General features: G+C 38.9%; 1 protein-coding gene across 1 annotated transcript; it reads left to right on the top strand.

Annotated features, from left to right (window-relative positions):
- The first annotated feature begins 13,362 nt into the window (after positions 1 to 13,362).
- LOC149289067 (myosin regulatory light chain 2, ventricular/cardiac muscle isoform-like) lies at positions 13,363 to 16,712 on the top strand. The gene is made up of 6 exons (XM_089490971.1): positions 13,363 to 13,398; positions 14,739 to 14,814; positions 15,708 to 15,812; positions 16,132 to 16,210; positions 16,306 to 16,354; positions 16,611 to 16,712. Exons 1-6 carry the CDS (start codon positions 13,363 to 13,365, stop codon positions 16,710 to 16,712), a joined length of 447 nt encoding a protein of 148 aa, XP_089347097.1.
- The last annotated feature ends 534 nt before the right edge of the window (positions 16,713 to 17,246 follow it).

The following is a 17,246-nucleotide window of genomic DNA, read 5'->3' as shown; positions in this document are numbered from 1 at the left end:
GCCGTTATAATGCTACACAATTCCATACAACGTGTACACATTTCTGTGCTTCCCAGAGAAATACATGTGTGGTCCATAAAATGCATTGAAAGACAGGGTTAAGCGTATATTATGTTTTTTTTTATCCCTACCCCCATTTTATTTTCAAGGATTGCAGAACATCTATAGAGATGTACAATGTTAGCCTTAGAAAGAGTAAATTGGGTAAAGATGATAACTTTATTGGCTAACTGAAGTATAATGGAGTGCATACTACTGGTATACTCAGGTTTAATATGAAGAAGACACACAGTTATTCTCAAAAGTTTGTATCGTTACCAAATTACACCTAAAACAAGCAGAATAACATGCCATCTTTCTTTAGATTTATGGCAGATAACAACCACATATAGGCCATTGTAAAAGACATTGGTGGTCACATACTTGCCTACTGTCGAGGGATAAAATGTGCATTTACATTTTTGGCATTGCTTGAGTGTTCATGAGCCACACAGTCAATTCATGTCTTGTCTTCAGTAAAGAAATCTACTACATCTTCATAGGAGTGGAGGCAGGCTCTTACATAGATATAACAGATTTGACATTTTATTCTTTTCTTTAAAAGTTTAATCGCATAAAAAGAACACAAAACATTCTAAGTGGCTTTTGCAGTTTCTAGAGGACTCAACTCTCTGTGCTTGTTTTTGTGTTACCTGCAAAAATTATGAACGAGATGAAACTTTACATGATTAAAAAATTATGATTAAAAGGACGCTCCTGGCATGTGATATGCTTACTGCCAGTCAGTTTAAGAGCTGGCATAGTATTTGCTGAATGCTCTAATGGGAATTAACTCAATAGGAGTGCATTCCTTTTTAAAGCAGCCAATCAATGGAGAGAATCTCAGGACCACGGATGAGGTGGGAAGCTGCAGCTTTTCTGTAAGGTAAGTGATTTATTTATTTATATACATTTCAAAGGGTTTGGACAGCCAACAGTACTGGGAATAATGTTCCTAAAGCTGTGTTTGAATTCAGAGCAGGCAAAACAGTATGTTTGAACACATTGACTTTAATTTTTAGTATAATATTGTTTAATATGTTTTGGTAGATTTTATTGTAGGTCAGAGAAATAAAAATGGAACAGAAAGGTATTTTATGTCCATTCTCCCTCATGTGAGACATTTAAAAATCACAAATTTCTGTTTAGTTTTGTTAAAGTAGAAGATGAAATATAAAATCTAAAGGTAAATCTTAATCAAAGAGTAATGGCATATTGGATTATGAATAATTTATAACAAGTTTAACTAAGAGGGAATGAAAACACTGGGGATATTGACAGCTAATTTCTAGTTTGGTGTTTTGATTATTAAATAATATTGAGAGTGTCATTAAAAATACATGTTTTATTAATGTGTATGGGTCCTTGAAAATATTTCCTTTTGCAACATATGGATCATTATACAGAATAGGAGATGTTGAGAAGATGAGTTTAAAATAAATAAATTATCCAGATTTAATTAGAACAAAACAACAGTGACGATGGAATATCTCCTTTATACCAAAGTGAGCAGTCTTGTGTTAAGGTGGGTGGTTGACAACAGAAGCACCCAGTGAAGTCACATAACATGCTTTACCTGACCCTGTGGTAGTAGCAGCGAGGAGAGCACTCCATTGGCTAGGTAAGAGGGAGAGAGAGCAAGCGAGCTGCGCTGAGGATGGAAGAGAGGAGAAGGTGAGAGGGAGAAAGGAGAAGGGTGAGAGAGAGGGGAAGATGAGAGGATAAGAGGGAAGGTGAGAGAAAGGAGAAAAGAGTGAGAGTAAGAGAGGGTAACTAAGATGGAAAGTAGGGTGAGAGAGTGAGTGTGTGTATATGTATGTATAAGCATATGGTGTTAGAGTGTGTGTGTGTCAGCGCATGGTGTCAGGGATAACCCTAGGGTTAGTGGGTCCTTGGAGTGAATGTAAATAACAAGTTATATTTTTATTACCTGCTTGATTTCTTTGAATAACTGAAAACCTAATAGAGCCTTCTCTTTTCTGGGAAACAGCTCCATAATTTGCTATTTATTACTCTGATGAAAGTATTTCCATGATTATGATACCAAGATAAAACTTCATCACCGGCCTTAGGTGTTCTGGCGCCCTGTGCGGACTACTCCTCTGGCGCCCCCCCCATCCCCAAAAAAGAAAGGAATAAAAACTTGTAACAAAACCCTAATCACTATATACTACGCCAAACATTGATGTGGTGTAGGCCTACCACTTCATTCTCTGGCTTAGTAGTAGGGATGCACCGAAACGAATTCTGGACTGAAACCGAAAGTACAGCTTTCCTTGAACCGGCTTAAAATCACTTAAGGGAGCCGGAGGTCTGCTAAAGACCTCCGATACCGCTCCCTTGCGAGCCTGCTCCTCCAGCGGCGGACATTACTGCCCGTCTCTGGAGGGGTGCCGGGTGCCCCCCTGATGAGCGGCACCCGGTGCGGACCCCCCCCCGCTAGGTACGCTGCTGGCGGCAGCGGTACACTACGGTGGCGTCAGACCCCGCTGCGGCGCCCCCTGGAGTGTGGCGCCCTGTGCGGTTGCACAGGTCGCACACCCCAAAGGCCGGCCCTGTCCGATAGCACCTCTAAATAGGAATTAATCAAATAAATAATCCAATTTTCTATATAATTATTTCTGTTGTCTTTTATGGTAATAGCTTGTTGTAAGGTAACCGCTTACAAAACCTTGCCAGCTAAAAAACACGCAGAGCGATAACACTGTTGAAACCATTGATATAACATTTGAACAAAGCAAAGGTTTTTATTAATTGATGTGAATATTCCTCCTTTTCTTTGACGTTTTTTTATTCCCGCCCCCTCCTTTCTGATTGTAAAGTTATACATGCATGAATTGTTACCTATAGCATTCAAATTACATTAAGCACCAGGCTTTTGTATAAGTCACACAGAAGTATTGTGTTGTTAATTTTGCCTCAAGTGACCCTGTCACCCTACACTACTGGGAAATCATGTCTATAGATAAAAATTCTACACGTGCCACTAGGACTTGATGCTGCCTCTATTAGCAGACAATTACATATGTAAAACTAGCTCTTTCTTTATGCCTCTATTATAATAGCTCTCTGGATTTCATCAGGAAATCAGACCTGATAACCCAGCCACCAGTAGTGTGTTTTACCTCTGGGAGGGGGAGAGGTGTTTGGGATTGTACCCACTCCACCCAGATCCCACCAACGTCCAACTGCTTTCAAGTCTCTTGGGACCTAGTGCTGTCCCTAGGTGTGGACTAGACCTGCCGCTTTTACTCATTCTCTCAGGAGCTGGAAAAAGTTTGTGGTATGTTTTTTATGCTCTTTCTTAACGGCAGAAAACTAACCTTGGTTAACCTACAGGTTTAAAGTGTATTGGGTGCTGCAGAATCCACTGGCAAAGTATTTTTATCCATTGACTTGAAGTAGGCTATAAAACACCTGACTGTTGTTCATACCTGGGAACTCCCAGGGTTTGACCAAGAGCCTCTGAGTAAAGCCCTGCTTCCACTGGTCTCTGAGTATATTTCTCCCGGTCATGCCCACTCCCTGCCAAAATTATGCCTACTCTGCCCCCACTGTCCTCTGCCCGTTTACCTCCCATGAAAGGGTCTCTGGGGCTAGCCCCATACATGCAGGGAGGACAGCTCAGAGTAGTCTACCCCAGGAAGTTCTCACATAGACTGTTTTGGTACAAGCCTAGAATACCATGTTTTTTCTAAGACTTATGTGATATACAATTTGGATATAATGGATTGCCAGGCAGATATATTGCATTGTTTTAGTTATATATATAGCACAAATTATCATCCCTGTACAAGAACAAGACGAACAGATATACTTTACAATCTGCTACCCAATTTAAAACATCTACTTAAGTTTTTTTCTTTAAAAAGGATATCTGAAAAAGAAGGAAATGGCCTTGCATAAAACTATCAATGTAACCTTAGTGGTAGACCCAGCGACTGAATCAATGGCTCCTATGTTCAAGGGCAAAGCAATAGACCACAACCCCCTGCAGTCACCAGAGATCTGTATAATTATTAACCAGAATGCAAGTGCTTTGTGGTATGGCCCTGTCAGATCTGCATTTGGTTTGTCTAGTTAGTTTAGAGATATTGGGTCATACCACCATCTAGTGGTGCAGAAGAAAGTTGCACCCTACAAACGCCCAGTGCTAATACATGTGAGAAAACGTTTTTATCTTTCTTGGTCTCAGCTGCAAGACTCAACATAAAACATTCCCTTGCTCCTATTGTGCTTTACAATAATCTCATGAACTTTAGTGTATTGAAGATGAAATTAACTGTACACTCTTGGATCAAACATCCAATACCTTCAAAAGGCATGCCAAACATTATTATTAGTTATGCAAAAAAATGGGTTGCACATACAATTCTTGCAAATTACATCAAAACATGTGGAAAGAAACCTTGTAATTTACTAAACATATACTCACAAAACACGTACACGTTGTGGCTGAAAGCGTCCTCTTGGCCATTTACCTACCAACTATTACCAAACTCCAATTCCAATCTAACTCAGTGTGCAAGAGTTAGTGTTAGTTAACAAAATATATCAAAAGAGTCCTCATACTACCACGATAGCCTTTGGTGAAAAGTACAGGATTAAAGCCTGGGTCCTTACACCCCATCTACCCACCACACACACATGCTAACACCAGATATGAACACACTCTTCCTAACACCATACAATAACACACTAATTCATTGACAACCACACACACAAATAGTAGTACTAAATACACAGACACACACGCCCATGCAAACAGCATACACTCTAACACTATACAATAACAGACGCGCTAACATCATATGTTCACAGACACTAATACCTTACAGACAAAATAAAATATGCAGACACACTAGCATATCCAGGTGCACTCACACTCACAGAACTCACTTACCCTGGTGAAACCTCAGCCTGTCTTCAATGCAGCACATTGTGCCTGTGCCACAGCTCTACTGGGGGTCAAGCAACGTGACATTAATTGCCCCATCCTGGATCCGCTCACGGTTGCAGCAGCAAACTGCCGACATGGTATCCAGAGCTTTTAAAGAGGTGGCCAGGGATAGGCACGGACAAAGTTAAATGTGGACATTTTTAAGGTTGCTGGACTCATTTTTTTTTACTTAAAGCAATACTAAATAGTCCCCACGGGTTAAAAATGGACCTTAAGGTCCAAAACACTAATAGTAATGGATAAAAATGCCTGCCCAGACACACGCATGCCTGCCCATTTACACATACATACACGTGCACATTCACGCTTGCCCTTACACTCAAACATCCTGTCTTACACTTGCCCCATCACTCAATTTTCTCATTATTTCTCCCCTTTGTCATTAATTCTCTTTCTGCCCATCTCTGTAGCTCTCTCTCTGTTCTCTTCTTTCTCCCCATTTCTCTCTCCCTTCCACTTTACTTGTGCCCTTTCTCATTATCTATCTCTTTATCTCGCCACTTTTTCACTATCTTGCCCATTTCTCCCCATATTTTCCTTTTCCATCATCTTAATTCATGTGGTAGGAGAGCAAGGTCTATTCCTACAGACCTCTGCTTCAGTGCTCCCTTGCGGCGTGCAGCCAATCCAGACCGTCTTTGGAGAGAGCCAGCAGGGTAACAGACACCACAAATTGCGGTGGCAGGCACCAGTGCCCATGTATGGACTCTTTGAAAAGGACAACAGTTTCAAAGCTGTCTACAGCAATTTGTCATGGAGGCATTGGGCTTGTCATCATTTTCTGTTGAGTGGAGTATAGATTCTGCCACACCTGTCCTTATAACAATAACCTCCTTCTGCACACTGCCCATCCAGTCAGTCATAGAAAACTAGGAACACCGGTGGAGCAGGGGGGAAAGATCCTAGTGCGTGAAAGGAGAACCTCCGAATACTGGACTTGAAAGGGATAAGGCTACTCTATGCTGATTGTGTTGTGACAGTACTGGACTTTTTTTTTCACTTGCAACTGTCCCTTGGTTTAACTTGGTCATATTAGTTAGTTCTTAGGACAACTGTTTTTAACATAAAAGTAATTATTCAGATCTGCCAGACATTAGTAAATACAAGTGTTTTTTTATTGCATTAAAGTGAAACAGGAATGGGATAAAAAGTCAGAGGAGGAAAAGTGCCATTCGTGTTTAAGCATTATATCACGCCACTGTTTATCAGTGTATGGAACATAATATCAGTTTAACAGTAAAGTATCCTGGGACTTCCACAATCCCATCTCAGTATATTGCAGTATTGCTTTTATGTCCCTCCACCAATCCCTTGGCAAGTAGATATAAACTACAGTGCTTCCATTAATACCAGTGATTCCTGTTCCCAGACCAAGCACCTGCTTACTATGCCTGCAACATGCTTGTGTGGGGGGGTGAAGAGTAGAAGAGTGAAGGACGGACCAGGGACATGTTGGACTGGTGTCCTTACTGGAGGACAGGCATACCATGACATGAGAAAACGGAGGAAGGGGCCAAAGCTGACCAAGACAGTATATTTGGGATATAGGGAAAGGGAAATAGATTAGGAGAGCTGTAAAAGCTCAGGGTAGGGGCAATAAGGAAGGACTGGAGTAGCTGTTGTACCCAAATCCCCCACCTCTCTTTCCTCGTCTGATAGCCCTCCCGTCTTCTACGCACCTAAAGTTCACAATAATATCTATATAAAAACAGAAAATATGTTTATAAATTATATTGTGCAAATACAATATTCTTTTTAGAACGCAACCACTAATAGGTGACAACAGGGTGAAAGTTTTCATAAAACATTTCCCCTAGAGATGTCTCCGTCCATTTTTATCCATTTGAGATTTGGTGAGGTATGTTTTATGTTAACCCCCAAGTTATTAACTGTGCTTATTTTAATTTACATGGGAAGAGGCCTAAATCCTGGTGGCTGACATAAACCTTCATATTTTACCCCTCCAACACATGAATGGTGGAGCCTGAATCCTGCCTTGTCTCAATTCTGAGTTAACAATAAAGTAATGAATGTATTTTTAAGCATTTAAATGTAACCTGTGTGTTTCCTCAATTAATAATTTTGTGCATTAATGATAATCAAGATTGCATATTTCATGTGGGTTATACAGTATAACCTTTTTGAAACTAAAACGATTTTTCTATGTAATATTTACGAAATTGAATATGCTTGATCATTTGGTTGCTTTAGGAATGTTAATTGAAAGAAATTAACAGGTGGAGAATTTCCAAGGCTTAAAGTCAAGTTACCTTAAGATATTATTTTCCTTCATAAGGAATCAGCGCAGAGCTTTTGATCATGGTACTGCCCCCTGAAAACAGGGACATCCAACTCATCCAACGTGTTCTCAGGCGTAACCCTCAGCCTATGTGTATGGGCACACGTGTTCTTTGACGCATCTCACTTACAAGCCCTGTCTATTTCAATCCCTGTAAGGATTACTGGAATATCCAGGATATTTGCACTTACTCTAGTGATGGATACAAGAAAGCATTGTTGATCTCTGTTGTGTCTTGGTGACTAAGTGACCTTTTCAGATTTATTTTACTTTTTTGTTAACCCCAGGAAGATCTGTACGATGTCTCTGTATATCTTATGCACAATTGAGATGATGCAACAATGTATTCTAGGGTATTTTAATGATCTACTTATATCAGCCATCAGTGTTATAATGTATTAGCATGCAAGCAGAGAAAAAGATACAGACGGCTAATGCCCAGTGCTCAGCGTCCTGCGCCAGACGCACACAGACCTGCAGGTCGGCGATGCAGCAGGACTGGAGGTCACCAGCTTGAGGCTGGAAGCAGCGGCATAAGAAGAAACCACAGGGCCTTGGTGCAAAGATTGTCTCTGGGCCCCCTGACTTCACCAAGCAACATGTCACAGTGCCATATTTGCCCCCAAACAGCTTGTCTGTGCAACCTGTACCCCAAACTGCTTGTCTTTGCCATCTTTGACCCCAAACTACTTGTTAGTGCCATGTCTGTCTCCAAACAGCTGATCAGTGCCCCCAAACAGCTTGCCTGTGCCATCATTGTCAACAAATAGCTTGTAAGTGCTGCCAAACAGCTTGTCTGTGCAATCTTTGCCACCAAGCAGCTTGTAAGTTCCACAAAACAGCTTGTCTGTGCCATCTTTGCCACCATACAGCTTGCCTGTGCAATCTTTGCCCCCCAAACAGCTTCTCTTTCTTCCAATCAGTTTTTATGTGCCATCTTTATCCCCAAGCAGCTTCTCAGTGCCCACAGACCGCTTTTCTGTGCCATCTATGCCCCCAAACAATTTGTCAGTGTCCCCAAACAGCTTGCCTGTGCCATTTGTGTCCCCCAAACAGCCTGTATGTTCCATTTTGTCCCCAATCAGCTTGTCAGTGCCATATTTGTCCCCAAACCGCTTATCAATGGAAGAAGCAGCTTGTCTATACCATCTTTGTCACCAAATCGCTTGTCAGTCTGCTTGTGCCATCTTCACCCTAAAACTTTTCTGTGCCATTTTTTCCCTCAAACAGTTTGACAGTGGGCCCAAACAGCTTGTTTGTGCCACCTTTGCCACCAGTGTGTCAGTGGCCAAGACAGCTTGTCTGTGCCATCTTTGTCCCCAAACCACTTGACAGTGCCCCAAACATATTTTATGTGCCATCTTTGCCACCAAAGTGCTTGCCATGGGCCATCTTTGTCCCCAAATAGCTTGTCAGTGCCCCCAAACAGAGGCACAATGTTACCTATATAATTATTTTAGATGGATTTGTGACTTTTCAAACACTACCTAACTTACCTAACCAGAAAGGTTGACCCTATGTTGCTATGATGAGGAACAATGGGTTTACAGCCCAATGCAAACTGCTCTTTATGTTATGTGACGTGTGAAAGAGACTGTTTTATGTGAACCTATTGTTGCTTACCCAGCAATACTGAGGTGTTTCATTATACTGAGTAAGCATATGAAGAGGAAATTGATACATACTTGTTTTAGACCACATAGCAAAAATGTTTATTTGATTTTTGCATTAGAATTACCTGAAAACAAGGATTTCTGCCTCTCATTACAGTGTATTAAATACCCAGGAAATTTACTTCCTTCAAGCACAGTTTATCCAAAACTATAGGTGCCTGTTCCAGTATTAAGGAGGATGGATTGACATGGAAACTCTGTAATTTGTTCTCTCAGTACCCTTATTATATTAGTGCTTCAGAAAGACTGTGTATAATAAATGCCAAACCTGTGTTCAAGTGAACTCAATCTATTCCTACAGAAGGAGTGTAGGAAAATCTGAAGCAATATTAATCAATTATGAGGACACAAGCTGATTTTGACACAGTTATCATTGCAACCAATTGAATTCTTCTGCTAGTTATTAAAAAATGAGCTTCAACTGGATATTTGCAATTGCTTCATTCTTACTTTTATAAATATGGGCCATGTGGAGCCTGTAGAGCATTTTATTGGGATGAGGTTTATAATTCTGAAGAAGTAACTTCTAGATGACAGTTACAAGCAATTTGTGAAATTCTGAGTTCATCTCTTAAGGACTCGTCCAAATGGTCATCTAATTTTATTGGGATGACCCCCCAAAAGATCATGAAAATAATTCTTGATGAAAATATGCCTTGTCCACCAGAATAATTTACTGTGAAGCTATGAATATCTGTGCTTTATATAGCTTCCGACTCTGAGCTTCACAGAACAGGATCAACGATAACAATACCATATTCTCTCAGTAATACAATACAACAAGCAGAACAGCTGTTGAGTGCTTTGTGCACTCAGGCGAAGACATGATACTGAAACAGCTGAGAACAAGAAGGGAGGATAAAGGGCATTGTTACAGCAGAAATTACTCTGCTTGGAATTTATTGAGCATTGTATACTCTTACGCCCTGCATGGTTTTCTACTTGAGGGACATCAAGGTGGAAATACAGCTACCAGGATGACTAGTATCAGATTTTAAAAAATCATTTTTTTATTTTTTTTTAAAACAGTTCTAGTTTTTGTATAATATCATGTTTTTCAGTCACCTGCATATTAGCCATTTGTATGTGTTCTAACTATGTTGTGTAAGCCCAGTCTACTAGACAAAACAATAGAATTGGTAAAAAAAAAATGGACCATCTAGATATTCTGACTGATGAAAGTCTATCGAGGAAACGATTCAATTGTACAAATAGGGCTTCATTAGCATTGCCAAAATGAATCAGCTCGGTGTCAATTTTCGCAGGGAAAGTCATCCAAAATATTACTCACAGCAATGACAGCCTATAGGTATGCAGATGTTTATGGGAACAAACTTCAATAAAACCAAGTTCTCGTCAATTCTAACCTACATTTCTGTACATGATCATGGGACTTGTCAGTGCCAGCTTTGTCCCCAATCAGCTTGTATTGTATTGGGGACTTCCTCTTTAAAGAAATGAGACACATATCTGTGATTTTGAGTATCATGGGAGTTGCAGTGCCACAGGAGATGGAAATTCACCTTTTGTCTTCCTAAAATGTCTCCCTAAAATGATCTGCAATATATACAGTGTTAGGTGGTTGACAACCAATCACAATACAAACTATGTACACTATGTCTACAGCTTTTAATTTCAATACAGCTAGTTAAGATAAATGGTGAGAAGCCTGGGGTCTTTCATTTTTGTGCTGGCCCTTAAATTCAGATGCAGTTCCTACAGTAGTTTAATAAAGAGAGTAAAATTGTGAAGGAGTTATTAATTAAAATCTGAAGTTGCTTAAATGGTGATAATTATCAAAAAAGGAGTAATCAACACAAAAATTGATTGATCACACAATCTTGCTTCTAGTGTGGGCACCATTAATTCTTGAGAGTTGAGTTCCTAGTGAAGTTGATGGGGATGTGAACTTGGGAGAGTTTTGGAGGGGGAGAGAATAGTAAATTATCTGATTACAAGGCTAGCCTGTTTGTGAAGCAGACAAACAAGGGTTTTAATGAAGGACATTGTAATATAGTTGGACAGTTATACATCCTTGACCAAAAAGAATGATAAGCGGTGCAGGTGATGAGGAGTCTCAGTATTCATCCTTGTGTAGACATTGGGGTATATGTGATATGGAATTGTGATACAGGGGTCAAGTGAGAGGGTGCAAGGATGGGAGCAAATCCCCAAAAACAATCATATGTCAGGAGAATAAAAAATATAATAGACCCTTACTTTTGAAGCAAAAATTTTAAAAACATATTGTAGACTTATACAAAACGAATCACATATTATAGGCAGATTCAGTATATAATGCACAGTTTCTGTACTGTAAGTGGACCGTAAATTGACAAAAGAGACCCTATTCTATACATCTGTCACGTCAAAGTGGTGCGGTAAGCTTTTGAGTGTGTCTGAAGCCACTGATTGCCACCTGGTGCTCCTAATCCCCTGGAAAACCCCTAATCACAACGCAACTGGGGAGTAGGAGGGATGGGGTAATCCTATGTGGGGTGTGATGAAAATGTATCAAGTGCCCATTGAGCATGTGCATTCCTTTGTCTATAATTCTTCTTTAACTCTTCCTACACCAATGCACAACATGGTCTGATTGAAAATATATTAAAAGCCTAAAATTTAAAAATAACTTAACAAAGCTTTCCTTTCATGAAACCTCTCTAATAATTACTTAGCCAAAATTGTTTTCCAGCATAATTTGCGAAAGATAGTGGGATTGGATATGGATAAGTAAACGTGTTAGTAAGGGAGTGAAATAGTTGTATTAATATCTGTTCTTCCATTCTGTGACGTCTGTGAACTAGCTGCTATTGTTATTTGTAGGAGTCTATACCATCTGCTGTGGCATTGTTACTTTAAATAAGATCACATATGTGTTGGGGCCGCAAGAGGCGCATTGGAGTCCTGTAACCTTCAGAACTTCTTTTGTCTCACATATCATCAGACTTCACAACAATGTGTCAAGAATGGAGACAGGGCAAAGGCTTGATTGGGGTTGGGTATAACTTACCTCACACTGCCAAAAGTGGGCATGAGTTTATTTATAACTGGCTTGGGGGTATTTATTGTCTGAGGGAGTAGGGTCTGGATCTGCTCTTGGAATTTCACTGTCTTTAACATCACACAGAGCAACTCTACAATGGTAAGTGAAAGTTGGGTGTGATGCTAGGGAGAATATCAACGTGCCAAAGGGGAGCTGTATGCCAAATAAAGAAAATGATAGACCGTACCAATTTATTGAAAGACTAATCAATTCAAACATCTCTCAACTAGTAAGCTAGACTTTGCTCTGCAAATGTTAGGATAGAAGTAAGTGTGCACCGAATGAGTTATGCATAGTTATATCTAGAGGAATGTAGGATCATTACCATAGCAGCCAATGGAATATTTTTGTGACTTTGCACCAGAATTATCCACAGTATAAGCTTGTTGGAGCAGAGCTCCCTCCAGCTTCTGTTTCTGTAAGTCAGATTTGTTTTGTGATGCCCTACTTGTTATGTCCGGTACATGCATTGTACAGAGTTGTGGGGTATAATGGTGTCAAAACGAAACAGGGAAATTTTATTTATTCTAACCACATTATAGGGAGTGTTTTAGATGGATATATGCTATAAAAGTTGAATTTATATGACTTGATTATCTATGTACAAATATACAACAGTGTCATGACTTTATTAGAGAGATGTATAAAGGTAGATGCTGCCCCATCTCATACTTATAATTACAGCAGCATGAGTTATTACCCAGTTATTACCTAGACCCTACATAGTATTTTATTATTTCAATTAGAAAAATTGACATAGCCATATTAGCGCAAGAGAAAACGGAATCTTTCGTTGAAGTTACTACCTTTTATTTGGCTAACACATAAAAATATCTAAATTTAAATACGCTTTTAAGACTACTAAGGTTATGAAAGCTAATGTAACTTTACATCTTTTTCTGTTTTGGCTGAATAAAGGATATCAAATGCAACTAGTGACATTATTTTAAGGCATCTTAGTGAAAATATCATTGGAAAAAACTTTTCCCCATAGATTTCAGTGTATCATTGTCTTGTGCTGGTTTTGCTGCGTTTTGCCTTTTTTACATACGTACATAGAGAAATGTATTTGTCAGTAAACAATTTGTTACAAATAAAGTCGCTCAGCACTCCAGTAGTTAGGTAAGGTGTGTTTAACTCAACAACAAGGGCAACGTTAAACTTTGTTTAAGTTTTATATGGTAATGCATTTTCTACAATTGATTTGTGCCTCGGCTCTTTCCCACAGTAGGGCAGAGTCCCTTGCTATGCTCTTTACACTAACTGATCGCATGATTTCCCTTTTTCTAAGTCTCCAAAGAAAGCCAAGAAGAGGTCAGAAGGTGCCAATTCAAATGTCTTCTCCATGTTTGAGCAAACACAGATCCAGGAGTTTAAAGAGGTGAGTAACAGGCTAGGATTCTGTAGGAGAAATCATAATTCTGTCCACAAATTACCCTCTTTGTGCCACCGTATTTTTGTTCAAAGACAATTTAAAAAATATATTTCCCTTTCGCAAGGGAATCAAATAACAATGGAATTTATCCCCTTAATAACAGTCTTTAATATCTGCATCAAAGGTGTGTGTAACTAGTTAGTGCGATGTCAACTGTAGAAAAACTAGCATTTGTTTTGATCTTTCTTGAACTTCTGATTTCATTTCTCCCAATGAGAATTATGCATCTCCCACTATACTTTATGTCATTGTTACTTTTGTTATCAAACCTTAGCTTATTACCAACATAGCCCTGTGTGTGGAAGCCTTAGATACATTGCCTTTTGTTAGGAACCCTTCAAGTCCTAATCAAGGAAATATCTTCACTTTATTATTTGCACTGTGTGGATTGGTAGAATTTACCTCTAGATGAAAGTGTATTAGAACCTGAAAACTCTTAGTTTCCTATTAAAAAAATATTTCTCACACTGAGTCAGAATGTAATCCTAAAACCCACTGCCACCCTGTGCACTTTCATTATTATGGCATTTCAGCTTGTCTAGAGGGTTAGAATGCCATTGGAACAGATGGATGACAACTGGCAGATTTCACTTAGTGAACCAATCTATGGTTGTTTCATAAATCACTATGAAATGGACATGGCTACCCCTTTAATTAACCAAAACATGACATTGTATGGTCACACATCAAACATAGTACAAATAGCTGTAATTAGTGTACTTCAAAATGACTAACAGCCATTTTATTGGGTTGTGTCTCAGCAGGGCAATAGTAGCTCCTAAATGTTTGTATCTCCAAAGTCTAGTAGCCTCGCTAATTTATCTGCAGGCAAATACAAATTGTATTCATATGTGGTACTATGTGAGCTCCCAGGTACTGGCTTAATACATTTAATCATACTGGGGAGCTCTGTGGATTTGCCTCAAAGACTCCAGGGACAAGCTCATTGATGGTCTCCTGAGTAGAGTATTAAGCTCAGAATGAAGGATTGTCTTGCCAACTTTACCAACCTGTTGCATCTGAAACTGGAAAGAGGAAGACCCAAGGGATACCTGATTTAAACCCCTTTGCTGTATAATACGAAGTATTGGCCAATGTAAGTTTTTAACAATGCAGAACGTACATGAAACAGTCTGAGCCCTTGCACAATTTCACCAAGTTTGTCAATTGTTTTGAATTATAAAATCTGTTCTAACATTGCCTAGTCACAAATAAATTATTGAAAAATACAAAGAAAAATACTAGTTGATTTGAACACACCTCCCTTATTTTTCTCTCGTGTTTAGGCATTTACAATTATGGATCAGAACCGAGATGGGTTCATCGATAAGGAAGACCTCAGGGACACCTTTGCTGCACTAGGTGAGTTATCATATGTTCCTTCATCAAATATTTATAAAACTCTAAATGACTGAAAGAAATGGCTATTCAAAGAAAGTGAACTCAGCCAACTCCATTTGTTAAAAACAGGCAGCAACTTGTCTAAAGGCTCAAAAGTGGGTATAGGAATGATCATCATTACATTAATGAAATTCCACAGGCATCATTCTCTAGACATGTCATATAAATGCATTTGGTAACATGATACCCAACACCACTATTGGCCACTATTATCACTGGAGAGAGCACAGCTGTCTTATGCGTGACTGTGACAAACAGATTAAAATAACTCATTTATTTTCTAGGTGTGAAAATATCATCTTAACCCTTTAATTCCGGGAAGGTTCCTTTTTCACATTAACCTAGTGACTGGTTCTCAAGCCTTTCATTTCATTCAAAAAACATAATGAAATAAAAAAAAGTGATTTAGATTTAGGATCTAAGGATACACATTGAGCATTCATTATTTTATGTTTTGCATTTTATGTCTTTTTGCGTGTTGGTTGTGTTAATACATTCTTCAGGTATCAGTAAAGCAGGGTATATTTGTTTGAATAATCCATGTCTTTCACTAAATGTATTAGCATTTTACTAAGTATTGCTCATTGACTTACCTTGGGGCTGCCTCCAGCTTTTCGGTATGTAGCCAGGGCAGGTATCTGCATTTATTTACTTCCATTGCATCCTGGCATAGCTTTGGGGTTCAAGTTTAAAGATAAGTGTGATTTAATTTTACAACCTTGACAGCACAAAATGATATTAATCTTATCCTGTCCTATTATGGGTTAGTTGTCTAATGAACATTTGGGGATAAACGAAACAAATTAATTAGAGACCCGATGTACAGAACCTGACTCTTTTATGCCTCTCATAAGGGCGCCTGAATGTAAAAAATGAGGAACTGGAAGAAATGCTAAAAGAAGCTTCAGGACCAATCAATTTCACTGTATTTCTTACAATGTTTGGAGAGAAACTGAAAGGTATGTAGTCCTGAAATCAAATACTTGCATAGATATAGATATGAAAACATTTCACATCTCTGTCATTAAGCAATTTACATTTTTATTAATTGATAACCTTCTGGAGAACCGATAGATATGCATATCTAAATCACATTCCAGATCATATTTCATTACTATATACAAGGATTAGGGCTGATGAAGAGTTTTGCCTTTCGGGAGGTTTGAAGGAGTTTGGGAATTTCAAAGGATACGACCGATGTATTATCAAAATAGACTGCCTGATGCAGTCTATATTTTTTAACATTGAACTGTTTATAATCTCTGATGTAACCTGTAGGTGCTGATCCAGAAGAGACCATATTAAATGCTTTCAAAGTGTTTGATCCTGAAGGCAGTGGACTTCTAAAATCAGATTAGTGAGTACTCCCTATTTTCTCTTTCTTCGGTTCGGTTCGGATGGTTGCCTTTCCCAGGCTGTGTTTTAACTCTTTTTTTCCATGTTATTTTTTAGCATTAGAGAAATGCTTATGACTCAAGCAGAAAGGTTCTCAAATGAAGAGGTAAGACAAATTCTGTTTTACGTGCGAGACAACAATTCAGTCTGTGTTATATGGTGTGCCGATTCTTCAGTATGCACATTTGCTGTCCTCTGATATTTTCACAAAGTAAAAATGAGGCATTGTGGGGTTTCTAAAGCACCATATAACATACAATTTACTACAAAAGGCATCTTTGTCTAACATTAGTCTACAACTTTTGTTCCACGTAATTCCAAAAAATGTAATTCTCTGTATAAAAAAAATATTTTGTCAACAGGTTGATCAGATGTTTGCAGCTTTTCCACCTGATGTGACTGGAAATTTAAACTACAAAAACCTTGTTCACATCATCACTCATGGTGAAGAGAAGGAGGAGTAAGGCCCATACAGCAGCAATGGTCTCATCACGCATTAATGTTTCATAAAACTACCTGTGCAATGTAAAATAATAAATATGATTTCTATATCTGATATTATATGCAACGTTTCTTCTCCTTTTTTATTCTGTACTAACTTACCCACCCTCCTTCTAGCAGGAATCACTCTTCCTGGTTATCCTTTCGGCTTAAAACCGATAGCGTCTTTTGAAATGGGTGAACATTTGGACACGCTGAAAGTAGTGTCACTATTTTCATTTGGCCAGGTGTCCAGAGATCAGATAGATTTCCATTAATCCTCAGTGCTGGAGCGTCAATCCGTGATGAGACTCAACAGTGGTATGTATGGCCAGCGTTGCCTCTTAGCAATCGGCCAAATATAAAGGATGCCAGCTAGTTGAGGTTGATGCCATTCAGCATAATAAAATTCCAATTCCAATGAAAGTATTTAACTAACATTTTTCCATGGTTATCTCAGTTGATGAGAGCATGTTGAGGTCAGGGTGTAGGAATATCTATGTGCTAGGGTTGGTTAC

This window comes from Sceloporus occidentalis, unplaced genomic scaffold, assembly GCF_023333645.1.
Source record: "Sceloporus occidentalis isolate IW3139 unplaced genomic scaffold, rSceOcc1.0.p SCAF_48, whole genome shotgun sequence".
NCBI classification, from domain to species: Eukaryota; Metazoa; Chordata; class Lepidosauria; order Squamata; family Phrynosomatidae; genus Sceloporus; species Sceloporus occidentalis.
Note: the sequence above shows the minus strand (reverse complement) of the source record. Positions and strands in the feature narration are given on the sequence as shown.

Coding starts and splice junctions, on each gene's coding strand:
- LOC149289067 (XM_089490971.1), top strand. CDS start 13,363: ATGTTTGAGCAAACACAGATCCAGGAGTTTAAAGAG. Junction 15,813..16,131: donor GTTTGGAGAGAAACTGAAAG/GTATGTAGTCCT, acceptor TGTAACCTGTAG/GTGCTGATCCAGAAGAGACC. Junction 16,355..16,610: donor AAAGGTTCTCAAATGAAGAG/GTAAGACAAATT, acceptor TTTTGTCAACAG/GTTGATCAGATGTTTGCAGC.